Source organism: Mytilus californianus, unplaced genomic scaffold, assembly GCF_021869535.1.
Source record: "Mytilus californianus isolate M0D057914Y unplaced genomic scaffold, xbMytCali1.0.p SCAF_4, whole genome shotgun sequence".
NCBI classification, from domain to species: domain Eukaryota; kingdom Metazoa; phylum Mollusca; class Bivalvia; order Mytilida; family Mytilidae; genus Mytilus; species Mytilus californianus.
In genome coordinates this window covers 34,355,435-34,379,123 of record NW_026262690.1, presented here as the reverse complement: position 1 = coordinate 34,379,123, position 23,689 = coordinate 34,355,435, and the positions used below count along the sequence as shown (strand labels likewise).

At 33.8% G+C, this 23,689-nt stretch overlaps 1 protein-coding gene across 1 annotated transcript; it reads right to left on the bottom strand.

Annotated features, from left to right (window-relative positions):
* Positions 1–1,746: 1,746 nt before the first annotated feature.
* LOC127737956 (zinc finger HIT domain-containing protein 1-like) lies at positions 1,747–23,090 on the bottom strand. The gene is made up of 6 exons (XM_052248927.1): positions 23,055–23,090; positions 10,577–10,744; positions 9,298–9,398; positions 8,465–8,553; positions 6,993–7,073; positions 1,747–2,020 (listed from the first exon to the last, which is right to left on the bottom strand). The coding sequence occupies exons 1-6, from the start codon at positions 23,074–23,076 to the stop codon at positions 1,999–2,001; spliced, it is 483 nt and encodes a 160-aa protein (XP_052104887.1). The 5' UTR covers positions 23,077–23,090; the 3' UTR covers positions 1,747–1,998.
* Positions 23,091–23,689: the final 599 nt, after the last annotated feature.

Sequence of the window (23,689 nt, the reverse complement as noted above, 5' to 3'; positions counted from 1 at the left end):
CTGTATCTCATATACTACAAGCAATAGGTTAATTAATTTTGGTGTATAATGAGTTTAAGGTGCAAATGTCCAACTGATGGGTTTCATATGATCTTGAACTCATTTTCATGGTTCTTTAGACGTTTAGTTTTTGTAGTTTGGTCTATTTCTCCGATGCTATAAGCAATAGGGCAACTTTATTTTGTGTATGGAATGATCGTCAGGTGTACATGTGTTTCGGGCAGGTTTCATATGACCTTGACCTCATTTCCTGGTTGATTGGTCAATGTTAAGTTTTCATGGCTTTGTCATTTTATCATTTGATTTTATTTGTCTGGGAAAAAAATCCAGTGAACAATATGAAGCCATCAGAAATGAAGATTCTTGAAAATAACTAACTGTTGTTTTATAACTATTTGTGGGACATTGCAAAATAAAGTGTTCATTTTCACTTACTCGTTCGTCTTTCATTACTGACAACATTCATTAAATTTTTAATAAAATAATTGCTTTCGGATATAAGCTATGTTTACAAATTGTTGACACTAATTAACCTGAGATCAACAGATTAACAATCATCAAAGGTGTTAATTGGGCCATAAACATGTCACTTAAAGAAAACGGTTCCATAAAAAAATGCTACAAATGTACTTTGAATTGTAGATTTTAATTCTTTTAAAATAAAAAAGCAAGCCCAACATGATTTTTTTTTCATAAGAGAATTATGAGGAGATAAAATGAACGCTTTATCATCCGTCATATCATCACCTGAAATCTGACTCTCATCGATCAAAACTATATATATGTCTATCTGGCAAGGTTCATTTGACCTTAACCTCATTTTCATTGTTCATTGGCCAATCCTAAGCTTTCATGGTTGTCAGTTTATCAGATGCTATAAGGAATTAGTGGACTATATATGGTGTATGGAATGATTGTATGGTGTACATTGTCTGTCTGGCAGGGTTCCAGTACTGCCTAGTTTTCATGAAGCAAATGCGTGAGATTTGGCCAAATTTGTAAAGATCAAAGAGAAAAAACAATAGATCAAAGGATAATGCTGCCAAATAAGCATGAAAATGTGTGAGTTGCACGCTAATTGCTTGAGACTTGGTAGCCCTGGCCATTCATATAACATGATTCATTGGTCATTGTTGAGTTTTTGTGTTTGGTATGTTTCTAATGTACTGTTAGCAATAGGAATGTTGTTTGGTGTATGGAATGATTGTCTGTCTGGAATGGTCCATCTGGCCTTGATCTCATTTTCATTGATCATTCATGATGTTAAGTATATTTGATAAGAAAAACCTTTGTATTACAGACTTTCAACATAAATTCAATCAAAAAAGTAAAGCAGGCAAGGCAAGTCAGTTCAGCGTGTGCACTCTTGTTCATTTCATATTTCTAAGTTTCTGCATGAAGGAAGGATTTGATATTGGGTCTGGAAATTTATTAACTTGCATTGCAGGCGAAACAAAAAATATAAGCAAGTCCAACAACTCGGGCAAACATTGTCAAATCCAAATAGCAGTATAGAATTAACAATTGCACAAGATGACCAGCAATAATAACACCCATGAGTTGTGTTGCAGAGAGTCAAATGAAGACAAACTATAAATTTAAGCTGCTCTGCCCTGTGTCTGTCATATAGCAACTGATCATCAGGTGTGCACTTGTGTCTTTTCATTGCTATGTTATTTACATTTTTTACCCCAATCTTTTTCAATTAATATTCAGTATTCAGATTATATAACACCAGAAACAATATTATATTGTACACCATACATTTATTCAGGCCAGCTGATATATGAACTGTTTGTTTACATAACAATTTCCATAATATTCTTTCTTTGAGTCACCTGCACATTTTACATCTAGTCACAAATGATATTACAACCAGTCAATGTTGCCTGGCCAGATCTCTCCTTTACAGTGCTTGAATTAACTAATTTAATCATCAGCTTTTCAGCATATTCATCAGGAATGTTCTTTGCATACATGTAGTTGCCAAATCACCACTCAAGCTGTCCACTTCAAACACCTGAACATGATAAAATAAAGATTCTTATTATCATAATGCAAAACTAGAGGTGATCTAGTGATCACAGCAACTGAGATAGTATGATTTTGTTCCTGTAGCAGCATATTGTGAAATTTTATAAGATGTAATTTTTTTTATCATAGTTCAAAGGCAGTATATATGTATAATATCTGGATACCCTCAAATATTCATTGGTACCATTTAGTGCAATTCTATATATATGATGAAAACGGGACAGTGCAATGATGACCATTGTTTCAGACCTTTGTTTATATCAATTTGAGTCAGTTGCTCACCAAAATGTTGATGTTAAGAAAACTAAACAAAACTACAAGTATTTATTTCAATTTTGAAAAGACAGAAAAAGTAAATTCATATAATAAAGGAGTTTAACTGTGGCTAAAAAGTTTTTGGAAAAATGCTTCTGTTTAGTGATCCAAACTATTAAAATTTCAATCAATTGTAAAAAGTCATGCTCTTTTTATCATCCAGAAACCACCAAATTTGATTTTCCAACAATCAAGTACCACATTTCAAACATGAAAAGAGAACTTAAGCTGTTATAAGTGGTCCAAAACATTTCATTAAAATTTAAATCAGTATTTATTATCTGGAATCCACAAAATTTTGAATTTTTCTAACAATCAAGTTCTAAAACTCTGGAACAGTAAAACTGAAACAACTAAATCGACATTAACCTGTCTGCAGTGGTCCTAATATTCCTAAAAAATGTCAACCAATTTCAAAAAGCAAGTGTGATGGTAGAGGGACAGATGGACTGACATGAGGAATCCTATATACCCCTGACTCTGCTGAGTGGGGGTAGATAAATTAGAAAAGCATGATTTTTCCGAATTACTACAGTTGGGTTTCTGTCTCCACACATCTCATTTTACGAATACTCACCTGGTAACTTGGTGTGTCCCAGCACATCTCATTTTACCAAAGCCCAGCATGTGTCTTTGTATGTCAGCACACATCTCATTTAACAATTGCTCACATTGTATCGTGGTGTGTCCCCACACATCTCATTTTACAGTACTCACCTTGTATCTTAGTGAGTTCCCACATATCTCATTTTACCAAAGCTCAGCATGTATCTTGGTGTGTCCCCACACATCTCATTTTATCAATGCTCACCTTGTATCTTTGTGTGTCCCCACACATCTCATTTTACCATTGCTCAACTTGTATCTTGGTGTGTCCCCACACATCTCATTGAATCAATGCTCACTTTTCATCTTGGTGTGTCACCACACATCTCATTTTACAATACTAACCTGGTATCTTGGTGTGACACCCCACTTCTCAATTTACCATTGCTCACCTTGTATCTTGGTGTGTCACCACACATCTCATTTTATCAATATAATAAAATGCTTCGCTGGGCGCAGCTTGATACGACCGCAGAGGTCGAACCCTGAACAGTTGGGGCAAGTATGGACACAACATTCAAGCTTGATACAGCTCTGAATTTGGATTGTGATTAAATATTTGACACAGCATAGGTTTCTGACACAGAAAGAATGTGGTCTAAGAACTTGAATTTTTTTAATTTACCTATTATGGTCCAATGTCCAAAATCAAAATACATGGTTAGATTCAGCATATCAAAGAACCCCATATATTCAATTTTTGTTGAAATCAAACAAAGTTTAATTTTGGACCCCAACTTGGACAAACTTGAAAACTGGTCCCATAATCAAAAATCTAAACACATGTTTAGATTCAGCATATCAAAGTACCCCAAGAATTCAATTTTTGTTAAAATCAAACTAAGTTTAATTTTGGACCCTTTGGACCTTAATGCAGACCAATTTAAAAAACGGGACCCAAAATTAAAAATCTAAAAACACGGTTAGATTTGGCATATCAAAGAACCCCAATAATTCAATTTTTGATGAAATCATACAAAGTTTAATTTTGGACCCTTTTGACCTCAATATGAACCAATTTGATAGCAGGCCCACAAAATAAAAAATCTAAATACATGGTAAGATTCAGCATATCAAAGAACCCCATATATTCGATTTTTGTTGAAATCAAACAAAGTTTAATTTTGGACCCCAATTTGGACCAACTTGAAAACTGGGCCAAAAATCTAAAATCTAAATACATGTTTAGATTCAGCATATCAAAGAACCCCATATATTCAATTTTTGTTGAAATCAAACAAAGTTTAATTTTGGACCCCAACTTGGACCAACTTGAAAACTGGTCCCATAATCAAAAATCTAAACACATGTTTAGATTCAGTATATCAAAGAACCCCAAAAATTCAATTTTTGTTAAAATCAAACTAAGTTTAATTTTGGACCCTTTGGACCTTAATGTAGACCAATTTAAAAAACGGGACCCAAAATTAAAAATCTAAATACACGGTTAGATTTGGCATATCAAAGAACCCCAATAATTAAATTTTTGATGAAATCAAACAAAGTTTAATTTTGGACTCTTTTGACCTCAATATGAACCAATTTGATAGCGGGCCCACAAATAAAAAATCTAAATACATGGTAAGATTCAGCATATCAAAGAACCCCATATATTCAATTTTTGTTGAAATCAAACAAAGTTTAATTTTGGACCCCAATTTGGACCAACTTGAAAACTGGGCCAAAAATCTAAAATCTAAATACATGTTTAGATTCAGCATATCAAAGAACCCCATATATTCAATTTTTGTTGAAATCAAACAAAGTTTAATTTTGGACCCTTTGGACCTTAATGTAGACCAATTTAAAAATGGGACCCAAAATTAAAAATCTAAATACACGGTTAGATTTGGCATATCAAAGAACCCCAATAATTCAATTTTTGATGAAATCAAACAAAGTTTAATTTTGGACCCATTTGACCTCAATATGAACCAATTTGATAGCGGGTCCACAAATAAAAAATCTAAATACATGGTTAGATTCAGCATATCAAAGAACCCCAAGAATTCAATTTTTGATGAAATCAAACAAAGTTTAATTTTGGACCCTTTTGACCTCAATGTGGACAAAGTTGATAACGGGGCCCAAAAATCAAAAATCTAAATACATGGTTAGATTCAGCATATCAAAGAACCCCATATATTCAATTTTTGTTGAAATCAAACAAAGTTTAATTTTGGACCCCGATTTGGACCAACTTGAAAACTGGGCCCATAATAAAAAATCTAAATACATGTTTAGATTCAGCATATCAAAGTACCCTAAAAATTCAATTTTTGTTAAAATCAAACTAAGTTTAATTTTGGACCCTTTTGACCTTAATGTAGACCAATTTGAAAACGGAACCAAAAATTAAGAATCTAAATACACGGTTAGATTCGGCATATCAAAGAACCCCAATAATTCAATTTTTGATGAAATCAAACAAAGTTAAATTTTGGCCCCTTTGGACCTCAATGTGGACCAATTTAAAAACGGGGCCCAAAATCCAAAAACTTAATACACGGTTAGATTCAGCATATTAAAGAACCCCAAGAATTCAAGAATAAAACCCCATTGATATTGATCAAGAAATAAGCAATTTATACGAAGTATCTTCTTTTGCACAATACTGTGCAATTGAATATTTCTTGCTATTGTGCAATACTGTACAATTGACAATTTCTTGCTATTGCGCAATATTGTGCTATTGAATATTTCTTGCTATTGCGCAATACTGTGCAATTGAAGATTTCTTGCTATTGCGCAATACTGTGCAATTGAAGATTTCTTGCAATTGTGCAATACTGTGCAATTGAAAATTTCTTGCTATTGCACAATACTTATTATATAATAATTTACACATCCTGTTTGGTGTGTATCTCCTACCATATCATTATTATTTGCTTTTAAATATTAATCAGAAATACCCAACTTAAAATGGAAAATTTTAAAAGAAAAAAAAAAGGAAAAAAAGAAAAAAAAAGAAAAAAAAAAATCCCCCCCCCCCCCCAAATTTTTTGAACCCCCTTATGATTCATCACCCCCAAACTCAATTCCAGCTTTCCCTTTGTGATATGGAACCTTGTAGTACAATTTCAGAAATATCCAAACACTTACACACAAGTTATTGTCATGAAACTAGAAAAATGCTTGTTTTTTGCCCCTTTTTTGGCCCCTAATTCCTAAAATTTTGAGGCAATTACCCCCAAAATCAATCCCAGCCTTCCCTTTGTGATATGGAACCTTGTGGTACAATGTCAGAGAGATCCATACACTTACACACAAGTTATTGTCTGGAAGTTACAAAAATGCTTATTTTTGGCCCCTTTTTGGCCCCTAATTCCTTAACTGTTGGAACCATAACCCCCAAAATCAATCCCCACCTTCCTTTCGTTGTATTGAACCTTATGGTAAAATTTCATGGAGATCCATTCACTTAAACTAAAGTTAGAGTGCGAAAACCAATGTGTCTTCGGACGACGCCGGACGACGCCAGACGACGACGACGACGACGACGACGACGACGACGACGACGACGACGACGACGCCAACGTCATACCAATATACGACCAAAAAATTTTCAATTTTTGCGGTCGTATAAAAATAAGAAAATATGGTATGATTGCCAATGAGCCAACTCTCCACAAATGACCAAATGACACAGAAATTAACAACTATAGGTCACTGTACGGCCTTCAACAATGAGTAAAACCCATACCAATGTTCACCTTGTATCTTGGTGTATCCCTACACATCTCATTTAACAAATGCTCACCTTGTATCTTGGTGTGCCCCCAACCAGACCCCTCATTTTATCAATGTTCGCCTTGTATATTGGTGTGTCCCCACAAATCTCATTTTTTTAATGTTCACTTTGTGTCTTGGTATGCCCCCACATATTTTGTTTTACCTATTCCCACATTTCAACTTGATTTGTCCAAAGACCTAATTTTTAACCAATGCTCTTGGTGTGTCACCATACATTTAATGTTTACCAATTCACATCTTGTATCTTTGTGTGTCCCTACACGTTTCATTTTACTAATGCTCACCTTGTATCTTGATGTGTCCCCAAACATCTCACACAACAGTACCTTGCACCACACTGTACACATGTGTAATTAGAGGTAAATGTTACAATAGTCAAGGAAAACTAATAACTTTTTAAAAAGTAATAATGTATGAATCTTTGAAGATGATTTATATCAATATATATATATATTAATGCAATTTCGAAACTGTTTAAAGGGTTTCTTAGAAATCTATAAAAAAAAAACATTTTAGCAAGTAAATATCAGTACTGTAATAGCAAATAAAAGTATCAATACTTAAATAATTATGCCGAAACAAATAAAATTTAGAAAGGACAAGTTAGCCCAATTTAAAAGGCTATGAAACCAATGCAAACATAAAGAATTATAAGAGCAATGGCAACACAACTACCTAGAAATTGAAAGGGAATGACAATTTAAGTTTATTGTTGACTGTTACTCCAGGAAAGGGTAACTAAAATGAATTATCGCACCGCCGGTAAATTATCACGTTGTGATTGGTTTAACGCCGTCACGTGGTGGTCACCTATGGATCCGTAGGGGGTTAGTAAATATCATAGGGGGTTCATGACATCACGTCTACTGTTAATAGTGACGTCATCTATTAATGTTGTTGTGTTTAATTGTTTACTTCTCTACAAAACACAGCGGAAAAAAGTCTCGCGGGCGATAAATTCGTTATACGGTTAACTACTGACCCCCTACGGACCATAGAGGGTGAATAAAATCCATAGGAGATTCGGCCTTCGGCCTCACCCCCTATGGATTTTACTAACCCTCTATGGATCCGTAGGGGGTCAGTAGCAAACCATATAACTTATAGTATCTAATGAAAAAGAATGTGTGTCTATAGAATACCATGGTCCACTCATACTATCAAATTTCCATGTTCAGCCAACTATGAAATCTGGGTCAAGTCCCTAATTTGCCATATATATAGTAGACAGTTTACTTAATAATGAACATGTGTCATATTGAAGACCACAAACTACCTCAAACCAAAACTTTAACCTGATACAGGGTGGACAGACTGATGGACCCACAGACCAGACAACAAAATGTCCCTCTACTACTGTAGGTGGGGCATAAAAAGTGCAAAACAATGCTTAGTTTGCTCCAATATCTTCAAAATATTTGAACTGGATACTTTATATGATCAAGTATGTATTGACTGATAAGTCCAATTGAATTTCATTTTCTAATGAGTATTAAATATTGAAAAGTATCAAAAAAATCATCTTTAACTTAATGATAAAAAAAACTTTCTTAATCATTTATCAATGCTATACCTAACAATTATGACAAAAAGTATATTTATGTATTTGGAAATACCCAATAAAAATGTCTGTGCTGTTGAAATATTAAATATATTTTTCTCCATTGGGAGTAAGTACCAATTGTTAATTCTAATGTGCTTCATCCAAATGAATGCTTGCAATATTCAATCCAAAACAATCGATAAAAAAGGATATCCACAGACTGCACAAAAATGTCTCTCAGGAAATCTGGATGCTGGTATTTGTGCAGACAGATATGAAGGTCCTTCTTTTTCAAATCTTTGCTGGAATTCATCATGGAAAGTAAGAAAATCAAAATATGGCAAGAAATCATTAATCTAATTATTCTTAGATAAATATATAAGCAAAAAAATTTAAATTTGTATGTCATCTTAGCATAAGACCTAATTTTTTTCTATAGCATTTTCCTTGTAATTTTGATGTAATCTGTTTAGTGTTACTGGTATTTGATGTGGTTGTATTTTGAGACACCAGATGTGATTTAATGTCATCATAAGTGTTCGATCTCATCAGAACTTGTTGATGTATTAGTCAAGATATTTTTATATATTTTGTCATTAGATGTTTACCATTATTACTGAATTTCAAATTTCACAGAACTATAGGGCCAATATTGATCCTTTGTGAACATTATACTCCTTCTAAGTCTTTCATTTGAGGATCAAACCCACAACAACCTACACTTTGGAAGCACACTACCAAGAAAACACTAAGGCGGTCTGGTGTCTCAAGTAAACTTTTACATGAAACTCAAATATAAATCGCTGAAAAAGGACAAAACTGCTGTAATAAATTTCAGGACCCTTACTTCACACATAAGTGTAAACTAATAATTAGAGACTTCATATACACAAATATCATTATTGTTTCTTGGCAGCTAATATGTGTATACCGGTAATCATCTTCCCCTTTTTAAAATCTTATGTGTACTTTTGAAAAAAGTAAGAAAATGTGCTATCTAATTTTGTATGGTCTCATTATTTACTCTGTGCACAATATATACTAACATCTTCCTCTAAAAGAGCAGCAAAACTTTTCTTGTATCTAAACTTGAAATGGTCACTCCTACTTTTTCTTTGTCTTTTGGTACCTGATCCCTGTTGTTGGACTGAAAATAACAAATTTTCATGGATGCATTGTGAAAATATATACACACATTACTTGATAAAAACACTTACAAAAGCATATGATGTATACATGTATATACAAACTAAACAAATATCATAATGGATGTTCACCTTTGATGAGTGTAAATAGTATAAGGCAGTTATGATGTTTCTTATTTGTAAATGTTCCCCTTAACCTAACAAGTGTCTGATCTAATCACAAACTTTAACATGAAACTATGCAAAAGTTTCAAAGTCAATATACCTATATAGACTTAAGGACCAGAGCATTATCACCTCCTTGGTAATGAGATGTTTTAACGCTGATAAAACTGCATACCAAATAATATTACATATGATGTAGCATTCTTCTTTATTTATTGGTTATTACGATCATGTGATTCAAAGGGTATTCCATGTACCTGAAGCCTTGATTCTATTTTTAAGGCTATGGATGCTAAGTTTCTATTTATTATATATATATATTCAATTTGATGGTCAATATTAAAATACCTTGCAAAATACAATGTAAAATACACAGAAGAACATTGAAGTCCATTTCCATAATTCACTATTTACATATATGTAATATATAAATTAATGACTTTCACTCAGTCAATAAGTTATATATTGACCTCGTCAAAAGTCCATATTTGATAAATATTGACTTATCATTAGTTGTTCTCTTTAATCTGACCTTATCACAAATTTTAACATGTAAAATATGCAAAAGTTTAATGAACCATGATTGAGTGGTAAAGCCATATATATAATCTCCATTGAAATGAGATGTGCAAATGCAAATACAACTGCATACCAAATATCATTGACTAACCATGTGTGGTTCATCTTAAACTGACCTAATCACAAACTTTAACATTTAAACTAAACAAATGAGATGTGCCAATGCAAATACAAATGGTGCCCAATATTGACTTTCAATAAGTGGTTCCCCTAAAAATTACCTAATGATTAATCATGTTTACAACACTGCCGCCATCAGAAACAGCACGTCTATGTCTCACTTTCGTTACTTTGTAGAATCTTGACAAATACTGTATCATCAAACTAGACAATAACAATGAATTACTACTAAAGAGGAGTATGCATTTAACCTTTTGAATTAATGTGTATTACATACTAGGACTACCAAAATCTCACTCAATGTATGAGTATTTACCTGCCTCCATTGACTCTTCAAATTTAGGAGCTTTTTTGCTCATTTTCAAATCAGCATGTGGATCATCTTGAAAGTTATCAGACTCCAGAGCCTCCAACGCTTTTCTCTGTCTTCTTCTACGGGCAGCATCATCCAGAACTCTTTTTTGCTGAAGATCTTTAACTCTTCCTACAATGAGAGACTCATCCATTGAATGAAAGCAATATATGGCTGTCCTACTCTGCCTGTGATTCAAGCTAACACATACAGTGGAACCTTGTTAAGTCAAAGTTGAAGGGATCGGAAGAAAGTATTTGACTTATCCGAGGTTCGTCTCATCCGAGGTCAAGTGTGTCTTAATAAATTTTGAATGCATGAAATACGGTATGAGATTTGTGTAAACTAGATATTTTGAACATTGTGCCTTTTTTGATAAGACAATTACATGTATGATTGTGTATTCAAGCTCCATATTTTCTTTTCCATCATGATAATTAAACAGAATAAAATGCTCTGCTGGGTGCAGCTTGATATGACCGCAGAGGTCGAACCCTGAAAAGTTGGGGCAAGTATGGACACAACATTCAAGCTTGATACAGCACTGAATTAAATATTTGACACAGCATAGGTTTCTGACACAGAATGAATGTGGTCTAAGAACTAAACATTTTTTAATTTACCTATTCAAACCATATCATTATTATTTGCTTTGATATATAAATCAGAAATAACCAATTTAAAATGGAAAATTTTAAAGAAAAAAAAGGGGAAAAAAAAATCCCCCCCCCCCCAATTTTTTTTCTGGAAACTAGAAAAAATCTTGTTTTTTTGGCCCCTTTTTGGCCTCAAATTCCTAAACGTTTAGAGCAATTACCCCCAAACTCAAACCCAGCTTTCCATTTGTGATATGGAACCTTGTAGTACAATTTCATAAAGATCCATACACTTGCACACAAGTTATTGTCCGGAAACTAGAAAAATGCCTGTTTTTTGCTCCTTTTAGGCCCCTAATTCCTAAAATTTTGAGGCAATTACCCCCAAAATCAATCCCAGCCTTCCATTTGTGGTATGGTACCTTGCAGTACAATTTCAGAGAGATCCATACACTAACACACAAGTTATTGTCATGAAACTAGAAAAATGCTTGTTTTTTTCCCCTTTTTTGGCCCCAAATTCCTAAAATTTGAGGCAATTACCCCCAAAATCAATCCCAGCATTCCCTTTGTAATATAAAACCTTGAGGTACAATGTCAGAGAGATCCATACACTAACACACAAGTTATGTCTGGAAGTTACAAAAATGCTTATTTTTGGCCCCTAATTCCTTAACTGTTGGTACCATAACTCCCAAAATCAATCCCAACCTTCCTTTTGTAGTATTAAACCTTATGGTAAAACTTCATAGAGATCCATTCACTAAAACTAAAGCTAGAGTGCGAAAACCTATGTGTCTTCGGACAACGACGACGACGCAAAAGTCATACCAATATACAACTGCAAAATTTTTTTGCGGTCATATAAAAATAACTAAGAAATAAAGTAAAATTTGTAGATGATGTTACCACAAGAAATATGGCCCTTATAAAAAGACTGTTTACAAGTCATCAAAAAGAAGGGGGGTCGGGGTGACCCCCATGGACTTCCCCTATATATCATTTGATTTGTTTTATTGTCCCATTCAAGAATACATATGGTTTAGGGATGGGGATCTCGACCGTTTACAAGTTCTTAAACAGGATGGGGTGGGTTGACCCCAGGGGACTCGCCTTTTATTTCATTAGATTTGTTTTATTGTCCCATACAACAATATATATATGGTTTCGGGGTGGGGATCTTGACCGTTTACAAGTTATCAAAAGGGGAGGGGGGGGGGTAGGGTGACCCCCATGGACTTCCCCTATATTTCATTTGATTTGTGTTATTGTCCCATACAAGAATATATATGGTTTAGGAGTGGGGATCTTGATTGTTTACAAGTTCTTAAACAGGAGGGGGTGGAGGTGACCCCAGGGAACTCGCCTTGTATTTCATTTGATTTGTTTGATTGTCCCATACAAGAATATATATGGTTTCGGGGTGGAGATTTTGACCGTTTACAAGTTTTCAAAAAAAGGGGGGTGGGGGTGATCCCAGGGGACTCCCCCTCAATTTCATTTGATTTGATTTGTTTTATTGTCCCATTCAAGAATATATATGGTTTAGGGGTGGGGATCTCGACCATTTACAAGTTATCAAAAAGAAAGAGGGTGGGGGTGAACCCCTGGACTTCCCCTATATTTCATTTGATTTGTGTTATTGTCCCATACAAGAATATATATGGTTTAGGGGTGGGGATCTCGACCGTTTACAAGTTCTTAAACAGGAGGGGGTGGGGGTGACCCCAGGGGACTCGCCTTGTATTTCATTTGATTGTCCCATACAAGAATATATATGGTTTCAGGTTGGAGATTTTGACTGTTTACAAGTTTTCAAAAAAAGGGGGCTGGTGTGACCCTAGGGGACTCCCCCTCAATTTTATTTGATTTGTTTTATTGTCCCATTCAAGAATATATATGGGTTAGGGGTGGGGATCTCGACTGTTTACAAGTTATCAAAAAGTAGGGGGGTGGGGGTGACCCCCTGGACTTCCCCTATATTTCATTTGATTTGTGTTATTGTCCCATACAAGAATATATATGGTTTAGGGGTGGGGATCTCGACCGTTTACAAGTTCTTAAACAGGAGGGGATGGGGGTGACCCCAGGGGACTCGCCTTGTATTTCATTTGATTGTCCCATACAAGAATATATATGGTTTCGGGGAGGAGATTTTGACTGTTTACAAGTTTTCAAAAAAAGGGGGGTGGGTGACCCCAGGGGACTACCCCTCAATTTCATTTGATTTGTTTTATTGTCCCATTCAAGAATATATATGGTTTCGGGGTGGGGATCTCGACTGTTTACAAGTTATCAAAAAGAAGGGGATGGGGGTGACCCCCTGGACTTCCCCTATATTTCATTTGATTTGTGTTATTGTCCCATACAAGAATATATATGGTTTAGGGGTGGGGATCTCAACCGTTTACAAGTTCTTAAACAGGAGGGGGTGGGGGTGATCCCAGGGGACTCGCCTTGTATTTCATTTGATTTGTTTGATTGTCCCATACAAGAATATATATGGTTTCGGGGTGGAGATTTTGACTGTTTACAAGTTTTCAAAAAGAAGGGGGGTGGGGGTGACCCCCATGGACTTCCCCTATATTTCATTTGATTTGTGTTATTGTCCCGTACAAGAATATATATGGTTTAGAGGAGGGGATCTTGACCGTTTACAAGTTCTCAAACAGGAGGGGGTGGGGGTGAACCCGGGGACTCCCCAAATATTTCATTTGATTTGTTTTATTGTCCCATACAAGAATATATATGGTTTAGGGGTGGGGATCTCAACCATTTACAAATAAAAGCACATTCTCAAATTGAAAGGGGTGGGGGTAAGAATATATATGGTTTAGGGAGACTTAATTATCTACAAAATGTCTAATAATGAACAGTAAATTTCAAATTTCATTTATACAGTCCTACTAGTAAATTTCAAACTTTATATATACAGTCCTACAGATCTTATCAGGAAACAGAAAATTTTCAAATAAATCTGTCACTCCAATGATATTATATGCTAAGATATAACCCCGATCTAATTAATAATTAATAATGTAATTATTGCGAACCCAATGAAAGTTTTCCACAGTGCCATCTCTATCTTGTCCAGGTATTTAAACTTTTGCAAGTTCACCTGTCCTATTGAATAAATACAATAGCTATTGTTCTCTGTGTAGTTTATTCTCTGGGACCTTTAAATTTCTTCTAAGTGAAATCTATCATTCATTGATTAAATTACCTGAATAAAAAAATGATCTTATATTTAGACAAAAATACTTTTTTTATACTCATTAACTGTGTGTGATGATGTAGTTATTCAATATTAATAATATATTTTCATTCAGTTTAATATAAACATTGATTCAATCATAAAAAGTTGATTTCTGACAAAACTTTCAACAGTGTTCCCTTAAAAAAAAAAATGTTTGACATGAATAAGAACTTGAAAATAATGATGTTTCAAATAAAGATCTTCTAAATGTATTCTATAACTAAACAAAAAAAAATCAAATTTCAAAAGGAACATTGATAAAACTTTTGTTAGAAATCAACTTTTTATGATTGAATCAATGTTTATATTAAACTGCATGAAAATATATTATTAATATTGAATAAATACACCATCACACACAATTAATGAGTATAAAAAAAGTATTTTTGTCTATATATAAGAATTTTTTTTTACTCAGGTAATTTAATCAATGAATGATAGATTTCTCTTAGAAGAAATTTAAAGGTCCCAGAGAATAAACTACACAGAGAACAATAGCTATTGTATTTATTCAATAGGACAGGTGAACTTGCAAAAGTTTAAATACCTGGTCAAGATAGAGATGGCACTGTGGAAAACTTTCATTGGGTTCGCAATAACTTCAAAATGTCTAATAATATAGCCTATAATCATTACCACTTAGGAAATAGATAATTTTCAAATAAATCTGTCACTCCAATTTTTATTGTGAGATAAGACATTATGCTTTGTCATAAATAAGATAACAAGAGTAAAATATTTAAAAATTCCACTTTTGGATATTAAAAATGGCGATAACTCACAAAAGAGATATACTAATATCTTGAAAATTCAACATAACCTTCATTAAGTCCCAGGAAACAACATATTTAAATTTGAAAAAATTTGTTAAAGCATTTTCATGTAATTGTGCTGACATTGTTTGGCAGCCGCCCGCCGTACATCACCATTTAAATAACCAATATTTCCTTCGAAAATCCGGTTAAAAATTGTGTCATAATAAATTTTGAATGCATGAAATACAGTATGAGATTTATGTAAACTAGATATTTTGAATATTGTGCCTTTTTTTGATAAGACAATTACATGTATGATTGTGTATTCAAGCTCCATATTTTCTGTTCCATCATGATAATTAAACACACAAGTACAGATTCAAAACATTCACAAATTAAATCAATACACAAATATTTACAAAGGTTTGTCACTATGAATCATGGAATTACTCGCGAAACGTAACAAGTCCTGAAAGATCACTGATGAGGGTCGTCTGCTTTGCATTCAATTATTATTAATTTGTCCTAATGGTCCAAATCCTTTTAGTTATTGTAATTAATGAATTTTAATTCAAATGAGTCCTTTCATCTGGGCTTGGGTCATTTGATTTCGTTTTGTTTTTACATCAGATAAAATAAGTTCATCACACTAAGTTCCGCTTAGACGATCAACAAAGGTGTTAAATACCGTTCAGTAATAGTTATACACCGAGGGATAGGTGTGTCTGGATAAGAAACCCCGACGGCTGGAGGGGTTTCTTATCCAGACATGCCGTATCTCGAGGTGTATAACTAACTTAAGCTTACACCCAATGCTAAACCCTATATTTGTTAACATTGATTATCAAATGAAAAAGAACGGATAGCATATTTATTGACAAAATTAAACCATGATTTATAAGAAAACATATTTTTTTCTTACATGAAACCCCACTAGTAACCTTACTTTGGCTATGTTCGTTCAAACTTTGACAAGTGAGTAGATTTTACAAATGTCAAAGTTGCTGTTTTGCATATTCCCGTTAAATCCTGGTGAACAGTTGGGGCAAATTTGGACACAATATTAAAGCTTGATACTGTCTGAATTTGGATTGTGATCAAATTTTTGACATAATATAGGTTTCTGACACAAAATAAATGTGGTCAAAGATCTGATAAATCCATTGCGCAATACTGTGCAATTGAAGATTTCTTCTTGAAACTTTTCAAAAATTTGAAATTTAAAAAATTTTGAAAAAAAAGTATGAATCCCTTAAAAAAATCCCCCCCCCCCCACCAACTTTTTGAAACCCCCCTCTGAGCAATAACCCCAAAACTTAATCCCAGCCTTTCCTTTGTAGTATGGAACCTTGTAGTACAATTTCAGAGAGATCCATACACTTACACACAAGTTATTGTCTGTAAACTAGAAAAATGCTTGTTTTTGGCCCTTTTTTAGCACCTAATTCATACATGTTTGGGGCAATTAACCCCAAACTCAATCCCAGCCTTCCCTTTGTAATATGGAACCTTGTGGTACAATGTCAGAGAGATCCATACACTTACACACAAGTTATTGTCTGTAAACCAGAAAAATGCTTGTTTTTGGCCCCTTTTTGGCCCTTAATTCCTAAACTGTTGGCCCCATAACCCCTAAAATGTATCCCAACCTTCCATAGGATCCAGGGGGGGGGGGGGGGAATTTGGTTGATTATATAGGGAATCACTGAAGCATGACTGGAGCGGGCCCCCCCCTTAGGTCAGTCAGCGGGCCCCCCCTAATGAAAAGTTCTGGATCCGCCACTGCCTTCTACTTGTGGTATTAAACATTGTGGTACAATTTCAGAGCAATAGAAATACTTATACACAAGTTATTATCCTGAAACTAGAAAAATGCTTGTTTTGGGCCCCTAATTCCTAAACGGTTGGGACCATCATCCCCAAAATCAATCCCAACCTTCCTTTTGTGATATTGAACCTTATTAAAAAATTTCATAGAAATCCATTTCCTTAAACTAAAGTTATTGTCTGGAAACCAATGTGTCTTCAGACGATGACGCAGACGACGACATCATACCATTATATGATCCCAAAAAATTTTTTGCTGACGTATAAAAAGATGCCCCCCCCCCTTTTCTCGAGAATAAACAGACATTCATGAGGGATAGGTGTGTCTGGATTAGAAACCCAACGACCAGACACGCTCAACATACAAAAATACAGATTGAATATTTAGGAACTCCTTTTTTTGGGGCAATCCGGGAGGGGGGGTGGAGGGGGTCCGGGAGTAAAAATCCCTGATTTTTTTAAAAATCAATGCTTTAGAATAGAGACATATGGCTGGGATCAAAATCAAAAATTTACCTTCAAGCAAAGGAGTATTTAGGGAGCAACCATTTTAACATCGTTTTTTTAAGAAATTTTTTTTCGCAAATTGCGAACATTTTTATTTAGTGTTCAACGCTATCAATCAAATTATTTTTCCTTTAAAGGATTTTTTTTTATTACAAATAGATGCTTAATATTTTTTTCTTTATTGGAATTTCCTAAAATGTGTTTTTTTAATATCTTGAAACAACTTGTAGTGAACACTATTAGTAATTTCTTATGTTCATGCTATTTAAAAAATCAAAGCACCAAAGGCGCTATAGGCAGTTAATTAAAAAAATCAAAGGTAAACTTGGCAGAAGTTAAGATGAATATTATGGAAGAATGGATGAAAATATTTTTCTCTAATTCTTCGTCAATTTATCCCTTTCTGCACCCATTGTATAAAAAAAATTTAATCAACGTGTGGTTCGTTTGATCTCAGTTCTTCATTGGTTAAAATCCGATTATGACGTCGAATTTACTTGCTTTCCTCTGAATTTCCTATTGTGACGGCATGAAAAAAGGCGACCATGCCTGATGACGTCACATAGAAAGAACACATCTTTTTACAGATCATTCGAAAAGAAGGAATAAGTTTGCCTGCATATTGTTTGAAAATCATTAGAGAAACAGATTCCACCACCAAATCTCGTGTAATACGACATTTATCCACTCTCGACAGTTAAATTTTAAATATTTAAAACGCTCGGTGAGCCTCGCGTTTTAAATTTGAAAATTTAACTGTCTCCAGTGGATAAATATCGTATCACACTCGATGCAGTGGTGGAATCTATATATCTCAGCTATTTCTCAAGTATCAAATAATGTTTGTACCGTAATGTTTCTGCTATCCAATCCTACCACTTTCAAAAGTTATTTCCAATTTATTTTTTAAAGATTTAATGTCTGAGATTATGCACATACACTGTCCCATGTTAGGGGAGAGTTTTGTGCCAGCTAACATGTTTAACCCGCCACATTCTGTATGTACCTGTCCATAGTGAGGACCCAGTAATTTGGTGATTGTTGATTGTTGCTGTATATCATATTTATTTTTCATAATTGTTTTGTACATAAATCAGGCTGCTTTAGTTTTATTGTTTTACATTTGTCATTTCGTGGTCGTTTATATCTTACTATGCAGTATAGGTTTTGCTAATTGTTGCAGACTGCATGGAGGAATATTCTTTTCAGAATAATAATTTCAATTATGGTGTCCAACAGTGGTGTATGGTTTAATTCCACTATGTACTAGAGTTTGAATATGCCATATTAGCGCTTTTAGTTGGATCAGCTGGTGCCACTATGCACAATTATCAAATCATACCTGAAACTATCTGAAATGGTGCAATTTTCTTGTATTCTAGTATTACAAGAAATGCTGATGTTGTTATAATGGCCTAGCAATGATGCAACATATATTTTTGAAGGCTGTACGGTTGCCTGTAATTGCTTACATCCACTTCATTTGAATTTTGGTGGATAGTTGTCTCATTTGCAATCATACCACATCTCCTTATTTTTATAATAATTACACATGTCTAATCTATAATAAGCTATTAACGCAACGATATGTTTTGCCTATTTGTTATTTTGATAATGCAAATGTTACACTTAAAATAGTAATACTTTAACATGTAAGTGATATTCAAAGTCAATGAACCATGACTGAAGGTACAGGGCTAAACAATCTCTATGGAAATGAAAGGTGCCAATGCTTGTACAACTGCAAACCAAATACCATTGACTTTTCATAAGTCGTTCCCTTTAAACAAACCTTAACACAAATTCAATTTCTAAGTCAATGAACCATAATGAGGGGGTGGGGTTATATAATATCCATGGAAATGAAACTTTTGAATACCAATACGTTCGCATACCAAATAGCTTTGACTTAAAATTACTGGTAATTTTAAACTGACATAATCATAATAATCACAAACTCATTCATGTAAACTAAGTAAAAGTTTCAAAGTCAATAGATCATGCATATGACTGAGGGGTGAGGACCAAATATCCTCTATGGAAATGAGACGTTCTAATGCTTCTACACCTACATGCCAATTATCATTGACCTACCACTTTTGGTTTCCCTAATAGTAACCTAATCAAAAACTAATAAATGAAATTTCAAAGTAACATAAGTTTCCAAGTAAAAAGAGCATGATTGAGGGGGCGGGGCCAAATAATCTCAATGGAAATTAGAAATGAAAAAGTTTATACAACTGCACACCAAATATCATTGACCTACCACTAGTGGTTCCCCCTAAACTGACTAATCACAAACATATACATCTAAACTATGCAGAGTTTCAAAGTCAATAGACCATGACTAAGGGGGTGGGGTCAAATATTCTCTATGGTAATGAGATGTGCCTATGCTAACACAACTACTTACCAAATATCATTGACCTACCAGAAACCAGACCTTATCACAAAATCACAAACTAATACATTGTTGATTCCGCCAAAACAGCATATGCCTATATATATATATATATGTCTCACTTTTTGACTCTGTCAAGGCAAGACAAAAATTGCAACAAATTTAATACAAATATTTTGTCCATCTTTTTTTAATATTCTTCATTTCTTAGATATATCAATGCTGCGTTTACACATAATTCGAATTCGATTCACATTATTAACTGATTTGAATTAGTTTAATACGCTTTTCGAAACGTTTAATGTCCAAAAGTAAATTCTACTTGGAATTGCAATACACGTCAAAATCGCTTTACTGTGAATGCAGGGGTTAAAATTAACATTTGGTACTGGACAGTCCAGGACCTTTGACACTCCAAACTGAAAGGTCCACAACCTAAATTCCAGGTCCTGCTTTTACTTGAAATAGTTCATAACTCAGTAAGATACTTTAATGTGCTTTTGGTGTTAAGTTAGCTTGTTTCATTGTCAGTGTCACTGTCGTTTAACATGTTTAATAATAAATGTAATTGTCTTGTATATTAATTTATGAATTCAAATAATCTTTTTTTTTTGTATTAGGAAGGCTGAGGGAGGCTGAGGGTATCACTGTGGGTGGGTGTGTTGTCTCAACAATTGATTATTTATTACTAATTATACCATTATATTAAACAGTTCAAATTCAAAACTGTTTAAGTGTATCATATCTAGTTGCACTATATATTATATTAGCTAGTTCCTCTGTGAAAATAAAGTAAGAAACTTCCAGATTTTATCATGTTTATAGGCCCTTCAAAATTGAGAAGAAATTACCTCATGGAATTGTAGTAATATGTTTAAACAATAAAAACATCTACATGTAATATCAATATTTATTAATGATAAGGAAAATACTGTCACATTTTATTGGTTTTTGCAGGAACATATATATTGACATATATAGATATACTGTTCCCAGGTTTTTGACATGAAAATTTGTGAACTAAAAGTAATTTTGAGTTTCTGTATAAAATATTTCCTGCTTTTTCTTTCTTTTCAATATATCTTAGGTTTTCAATTCTAGAGTTTATATTTCATCATGATAGATGTATTTTGTCTCATGCCTGGAATTATTATATTTTTATTGTATTTGATCGGCAAACCCGGAATTACCCTTATCCGCCCCCGGAATTAGATCCGGTATTATAATTGTCTTCATTTCCGGTTTATGGCATCCATTGTTTTTCAATGTTGTTTTTGTCAGTCAGATACGATTTACTCGGATTTACACCTAACATGTTGGCGATTTTCGGTATAAAGCTAGCGGTTGAACAAAATGATTATTATCAGAAATCACCAAATTTAAAACGTCCTTGATTTACGTTTTGTCGACGAAGTTAAAATTACCGCCAACTGAGACTTCAACTCCGTGTCATATTAGTCAAAGCCGTTATACAATATTCCTGCGCTTTGTGCCATTTGGCAACTGTAAACCACTTGTAATTAGAGATTTTCGGCGATGAAATAATTCATGCAATTGTTCTTAGACATCTTGGCCAAAAGCACAGGGGATAATAAACTACATAAGGATTTCTATTGAGCACTACTTCCTATGTGCAACTTCAAAACTTTTGGGTGGTTCGACGATCATTTAAGGTTTTTCTGGTCATATTTTTTGTATTCCAGAATTAAAAGTATGAAAAAAGTGTTCAATTAGTTATAAATAACATAATAGCCAGCCAGATAATAACAATGGCACATATTTCAGCATTTATTGGCTAGAACACAAATCTAGGGTGCTCGCATAAAGCAGCTTAACTGCTTAATAATCAATTTCTATTGTAATGAATAACAATGGACAGTGTTCTTGGGATGTAGAAGCAAGGGTTTCTGGAAACCCCGCTCGTCACACCCTGTGGTCAAAATCCATTGTTATTCGTAACAATAGATCTATTCAATTTACACTTGTTTCAGAAATAGAAACTATGAAGTATAACAATAGAAGTGGGGTGTAACCATAAACCTGTCATTTTAACTGTTACACAAACAAGTATGTTTACACGGCTTTCATCTTATGAAAATATTTGGCTTACATAAGAAAAACATCCGATTTGAAATTTTATCACAGTTAAGTCTGCATATATTGAAATTTCTTATATTAGAACTTTGAGACATCAAGGTAAATTCATATTAATTTTTCATCGACCAGATTATAAAAGTTATTCAACTTAACCGAGAATTCCATTCCATTGAGTTCGACTCATCAGTGGTTAAGATACATTGATTAAACGGGAATTTTGCCGAGTTTTCGACACAACAAGGTTTCGACTGTACAAAATTGGTGTAAAACCTTGCTTGCAGTTAAAGTAACCCTTACAGGTCTTAAGTTTCTGACACAAAATGAATGTGGTCCAAGAACTTAAAAATTAAAAATTGGACATTTACCTATAATGGTCCAATATCCAATATCTAAATACACTTTTAGATTCAGCATATGAAAGAACCCCATATATTCAATTTTGTTGAAATCAAACAAAGTTTAATTTTGGACCCTTTGGACATCAATGTGGACCAATTTAAAAACAAGGTCCAAAATCCAAATACACGGTTAGATTCAGCATATTTAAGAACACAAAGAATTCAAGACTTTGAACCCCATTGAAATTGGTCAAGAAATCAGAAAATGTATCACAGTGTTTTTGGCCCCTTATTCCTTAACAGTAAGGGCCATAACCCCCAAAAAGACGTTGTCCACAAGTACCTGTGTCAAAGATCATGAGGAGTGCAGACACATAATACCTAGGAAAAGTATGTCAATATATATGTTCCTGATAATACCAAGGACATATATTACCAAGGATTTGTATAGTATACTTACTATACAAATCCTTGATATTACCAGAGACATATATGTCTCTGATATTACTAAATTATAGAGTAGACTTGTGCCGGATCTTTTTTTAAATTTTGAATTAAAAACATAGCTGTCGTTTATTTAAATGAAACTTGTGCTTGGTTTCAATTTATATCAATTAAGTCGCACTAAATAGTTCACTATTCACAAAATATTAAAACATTCTAACCCGACTCTCTTTTTTCTGCCATGTTGATTTCTAATACTCTAGTCAAGTAAGGGAATAACTTGGACAAATTCCGGAAACGCGGAATCAAAACAGATAATCGTGAGAAAGACAGACGTGTGAAAAAGAAGAGAGAAGATTTAGAGCACCTTTTTTTCTAGTTTCAGCACTTTGTTTAGTGGACACTTGCACAATTTTTATTTATAGTCCGCGTTGTACATATTATAACCCAGATAGACAGCTTCCCGACCAACTTCTTCTTCAGGATGTCCACCCTATTTGCAGGGTCACCGCTACCCCGAATAATTCAGTCGTTATATTTCACTGCTCTACGATGGCTACATTAACGCGAGTGGGAGAGTCGATCACGGGGAGGGGCTGAATTATTCGGGTTAGGTCATCGCATTTAAAAATTGTTAATTTTTAAAAATGCGTTATCATCAAGTTAAAAATTTTTGTTAACATTTTTTTTTTTTTTTTTTTTATGTTTTAGTTTAAATTTAAATAATAACAGTAACAGAGTTAGAATAGGAAAAAATTAAAAAAAAACAGGAACTTGTATTTACACTACACATACTCAGACTGACGTGAGCTTACAAAATTTTACATTTATTTAAAAATGGATAAAATACAGCTTA